We start from the raw sequence: 5,406 nt of genomic DNA, 5'->3' as shown, positions 1-5,406 counted from the left end.
GAGCATCGAAAGCCGGCACGGGGAGGGGGAAGGGTGGCTAACGGGGAGGGGTGGCAGTGGCTGTTCTTTTTTTAGTTTTTTTTCTTCTAATAAATTACATATAAATATTTAGATAAGGGGCCCCACTAACAAAAAGTTTAACGGAAGTTGGACGGAGGTACCAAAACTATACCTTCTGACTTTGATAAGTACCAAAACAAAAATAAATTTTAAGCGGGTACGAAAATTCAATTGGATCATTTTTGAGATACCAAAATTCAAAATTTCCTAATACTATTAGTTCTACTTTTTTTTTTGTTAAAGTGTTAATTCATTTCAAAAGCTACAAACATCTCTATAGTCTGGACTGATTCTACTTCACTGTTACGCTAATTCAAGTTGTTTAGTAAAATTATGAAGTCAAATACTCTCAATAAACTTGACTCATTGTTATCATACCTTATTCACATCTTTCACACATTTCCCATAAGACTCTAATCACACTACAAAAAAATGTCCATATAGAAACGGAATTCTAGCGACGGAATTTTATCCGTTTCTAAATTAGAGACGGAATCCAAAAGTCGTCTCTAAATTAATTTAGAGACGGAATTTAAAAATCCGTTTCTAAATTAGAGACGGAATTTTATATTCCGTCGCTAAATTAGCAACGGAATTGAAAATCCGTCTCTAAATTAGAAACGGATTTTTTTTCCGTTGCTAAATTAGCAACGGATTTTTTTCCGTTGCTGAATCTAGCAACGGATTTATTTTCCGTTGCTAAATTTAGAGACGGATTTTTTTTCCATTGCTAAGTTAGCAACGGATTTTTTTTATGTTGCTAATATGAGCGACGGATTTTTGATTCCGTCTCTAGATAATTTTTGAAACTAATTATGTAAAATATTACATTAGAGACGAATTATGTAAGTTAAATTCATTTCTAAACTAGAAACGGATTTTCAATCCGTCTCTAAACTAGAAATAGATTTTTCACCAAATACCACTGAGTTTCATCTTAATTCATCGTATACCACCAAAAACTTTGTAATACACCCTGTACCACTGAGTTACCGTACATTAACACGAAATGTCTTTTTCATTAACTGCCGTTAGTCTGCCGTTTGATGAATTTACTAATTCACCATATGCCACTATTTTGAAAAGTTATTTCACCATATACCATTATTTGAAAGTTATTTCACCAGAAACCCATTTTTTTGTAACGGTAATATTTTTTAAAAAAATAACCGTTGCACACTTGTAATGGCTACTTTGTTTATATAAATGTAGTGTTTGAGGGAGATACTTATCAAGTCACACTTCTAAAAGCTAGAGTTAAGATGTCCACACATTCAAGATCATCATCTTCCTCTTTCGATTTTTCATACGTAAAAGTGCCTAACAAAACTTGTTCTTGTGGTAGGAAGTTTGCAATAAGGAGCTCGGATTCAGCCAAAAATCCACAACGGTTGTACTATAAGTGTGATGTATGTGAGACATTCAGATGGTGCAAGGGTTATGTGGAGCAAAATGTCGTATCGGGTTACAATAACCAAAGTAGGGGAGGGATGGACACGCAAGTGTATGGAGGTGAGAGCGTGTTGAAGCAAGAGTTGAAGGAACTCAAGAAAAGAGTAGCAAGGCAGCAAAAGATAGTAGACGTAGCAATTAAAATAGGAGTACTTATGTTTTTGGTTATTGTATTTGTAGCCTTGAAATTATTATTGTAAACAAACTTTCATTGCTAAAATTAATGTGCAAGCTGAATTGGTAGCTGTTTGTCTTCAAACTTGTACCTACTCCATTGCTCTTCAATAGCTGTAAGGTAATCAAATGCTGCTGCATCATAATTCTTGATCTTTGACATTGCCTTGTCATACATATATGCATTGTATGCATTGGCTGCAATCCAAAAGAGTTTATGAAACTCTGTCCCACTCCACCCAACTGTTTTGCAGTTAGAGTACACATGCTGACAGCATACCCTCCTAGTTGCTCTTGGGAATACATCAAAAAGGGCTGATTCAACACCCTTCAACAAACAAACACAAGGTTAGTTACTGAAAACTAACAAAAGAAAGACAAAGTTCAATTATTTTAACAAGCAAGAAACTAACCCTCATCCTGTCACTTATAAAAGTCCCGTCATCCCTTTGTGATCCATATTGTGCAAATAATAGCCTTAGGTTTCTGAAAAAGTAAGTCCAGTTGTCTATACTCTCTGTATCAACCAGACCATAAGCTATCACAAAAATCTCATTATTGCCATCAATTGACACTGCAGTGAGCATGAATCCTTTGTAATAGCCACTGAGATGGGCACCATCAATCCCTATAATGGGTCTGCGGCCACCCAAGAACCCTTTAACCTGAGCTGCAAAAGAGATGAAGCATGCCTTGAACTTTTCACCATTGCCCCCACTGTCAGTCCAAGTAATGAGAGCATATGAGCCAGGATTGGTGGCCTTTATTATCTCAGCATATTTTGGTAAGAGAGCATTAGACTGGGCAAAACCACCATGAATTTGGTCCCTGGCCAAACACTTGACTTTGTAAAACAGCCTGAGCTTCACTTGGATCCTAAACCTTTCCAGGCACATCCTTTGCAGTGCATCAATTGGGATTTCTGGGTTTGCTTCCAGATCTGGCCTCAAATGTCTACAAAGCCATGCTGAAGAGACCATAGGATTCTCTTCCAGCCTCCCACAAGTTTTATGTTCCCCTTCCAATATCTTTATTGCCCAGCTGACTTTATCAACAAGGACTGCTGCATGAATCCTCCAACTGCAATCATTCATTAGACACCTTGCAGTATATCTATAATTTTCAGCATAGTCTACTGTCACAGCAAAGCCTTCTTGTATGCAAAAATCTCTGAAAACATCATGAAATTGTTCCTTGGTTTCAAATATTAACCAAGGTTCAAGTTGAATTGACCCAAATGGTAAGTTAGACCAGACCTTTCCATTTTTGTACAGCTTGTCTAAAACATGAGTCCCATCCAGGTAGTCTTCAAAAGTCGTCTCCTGTATATTATCAGCTAGGTCTTCTTCTTCCACAATTTAGTCATCATCAAGGTTCAGTTCCATATCCAAATCATCCTCATCTTCTGAAAATTCATAGTAATCATCTTCACTATCCTCAGAAGGCCATGGATCAGATTCACCATCACTGTCCTCAACAGCTACAGGTTTTTTGCTCCTGGTATTCACTTCCCTCCCTCCTCATTTATTCTTCCCAACCTCAACACCATACTTTTTTGCTGTGCTTCTTGGCACCCTCCACTCTTTTGGTTTAATTCTAGACTGCACTTTAGGCTTGGAAACAGAACTAGAAGCACCAGCAGATTTGGTTGGTTGTCTTGGTGCAGCTGCATTTAGTTGAGGTGGTGGTGGTGGGGGTGGTGTAGGCTGCCTGGCTTGGGGTGGTGAGTCATGCATGTGTGGGTTATTTGGGGAAGCATGGTGTGTTGCTGTTGGCGGTGGAGAAGGGTGCTCTTGGGAAGCATTTGGTGGTGGAGATGTAGGCTGACTGGGTTGAGTTGACTGCTTGGGTTGGGTTTTTTTCTTCCTTGGAGTGACTTTTTTCCTTCTAGGAGATTTTTTCGGTGGTGATGGTGTCTTACTTTTTTCAGCTGAGGGTTGAGATGGTTCATTTTGTGAGGGTTGAGGTTCAGATGGTTCATTTTGTGAGGGTTGAGGTTGAGAATCTCCTGGAAATGACTCATCTGCTGCTGTAGTGTGGAATACCCTAACATATTCAGTCACATCATCTTCTGCATTCACAAAAGGGACCTCTACAGCAACAGTAAATGCTTCTTGAGCATTAAGATCCTCCTCAATTTCTTCATCCTCTGCATTTCTCCTTCTCTCTTCCTTCTTCTGCCTAATTATGTCAGCCCTGTTCTTCAAAGTTCTAACCCAACTAGCTTCTGCAGACTGGAAGACAACAGATGGGTTTTCTGTCTCTTCTATGAACACTTCTATTTCATCCTTCCCTTCATGTCACTCCCACATTTTCAACATTGCCCCATCATCAACTAACTCTAGCTTGCGATTAGTTCTAGGTTTACTCACAAACAAAGTGAAGTACTTAGGGAGGAAGACATTCTGCTTTATTGAATACTCAAACATATGCTCAAACAACTCCAACAAATTCGTCTTATCAGTGTCATCCACCCTAACATCAAAACTACCACCTGGCGAACGAACTAATAGCCACAATGCACTCATCCTAACAAAGAATAATAAGCAACAATAATAAACATCACATCACCAGTTAACATCACATTCCAAACAATTTGCATGCAACACATCAAACTTAATCTAACCTAAATTAATGGATAATTCGAAGTTAATAGCATAACATCCAAACAAACATAATCATTTTCGAATAAACCCTAACCCTAACTCAATTTCGCAAAAACCAACAAAATCAGAGCTCGAAAAACAAATCAATGAGAAGAATATTACCTTTAGAAAGCTTAACCCAACCCAGGTGAGAATTTCAAGCGAAATTCAGTCACGAACAACTTCCTCTCTCAAACCGCACCAACCAGGTTCCGTGTTCAATCAAAAACCCCTAATTATCGTCCTACTAGCAACGCCTACTTTAGATTGAAGAAATTTTACAGCTTTTGAATTGATTTTTGATGATCAACTTCAATGGAGAAGAACAGAGAGACGCTTCAATGGAAGGGAAAATGGGGGGTCAATTTTTTCGAATTACAAGTGTGATGTTTGGGGGAGTCAACCCTATTGATGGCGCCAGTTTCATGTTTAAGGGCAAATTGGTAAATTCCCTCAAACGGCAGACTAACGACAGTTAAGAAAAAAGGCATTTCGTGTTAATGTACAGTAACTGAGTGGTACAAGGTGTATTACAAAGTTTTTGGTGGTATACGGTGAATTAAGATGAAACTCAATGGTATTTGGTGAAAAAGCCGTAGATTTTTTAATCCGTCTCTAAATTAGAGACGGATTTGAAAATCCATTTCTAAATTAGAGACGGATTTTAAATTCCGTCTCTAATATTTCTTTCATTTATTATCAATTATGTACGTAAAAGTAAACAAATAATATTTGGTATAGTTGGTAAGAGTTTCACTATTTGACATTGAGGTCACTGGTTCGACTCCTACCAACAACAATCTTGCGATTAGAGATTCAAGGAGCGTTACATGGAAAGCCGAGTTGGGTTGACCCGTGTCAGGTCGACCCAAATAGCAGCTCTTTTTTAGATTTAAAAAGTTTTTTTCCGTTGCTGAATCTAGCAACGGATTTTTTTTTTCCGTTGCTGAATCTAGCAACGGATTTTTTTAATCCGTTGCTAAAGCTAGCGACAGATTTATTTTTTCGTTGCTAAATCCAGCGACGGATTTATTTTTTCCGTTGCTAAATCCAGCGACGGATTTTTTTTTTTCCG

At 38.1% G+C, this 5,406-nt stretch overlaps 1 protein-coding gene across 1 annotated transcript; it reads right to left on the bottom strand.

Moving 5' to 3' along the window:
- Positions 1-1,732: 1,732 nt before the first annotated feature.
- Positions 1,733-2,950, bottom strand: LOC110692442. Its single transcript, XM_021869436.1, has 3 exons — positions 2,943-2,950; positions 2,100-2,856; positions 1,733-2,014 (listed from the first exon to the last, which is right to left on the bottom strand). Exons 1-3 carry the CDS (start codon positions 2,948-2,950, stop codon positions 1,733-1,735), a joined length of 1,047 nt encoding a protein of 348 aa, XP_021725128.1.
- Between the last annotated feature and the right edge of the window lie 2,456 nt (positions 2,951-5,406).

Source organism: Chenopodium quinoa, unplaced genomic scaffold, assembly GCF_001683475.1.
Source record: "Chenopodium quinoa cultivar QQ74 unplaced genomic scaffold, ASM168347v1, whole genome shotgun sequence".
NCBI lineage: Eukaryota > Viridiplantae > Streptophyta > Magnoliopsida > Caryophyllales > Amaranthaceae > Chenopodium > Chenopodium quinoa.
Note: the sequence above shows the minus strand (reverse complement) of the source record. Positions and strands in the feature narration are given on the sequence as shown.

Coding starts and splice junctions, on each gene's coding strand:
- LOC110692442 (XM_021869436.1), bottom strand. Junction 2,015..2,099: donor TTATAAGTGACAGGATGAGG/GTTAGTTTCTTG, acceptor TGTTTGTTGAAG/GGTGTTGAATCAGCCCTTTT.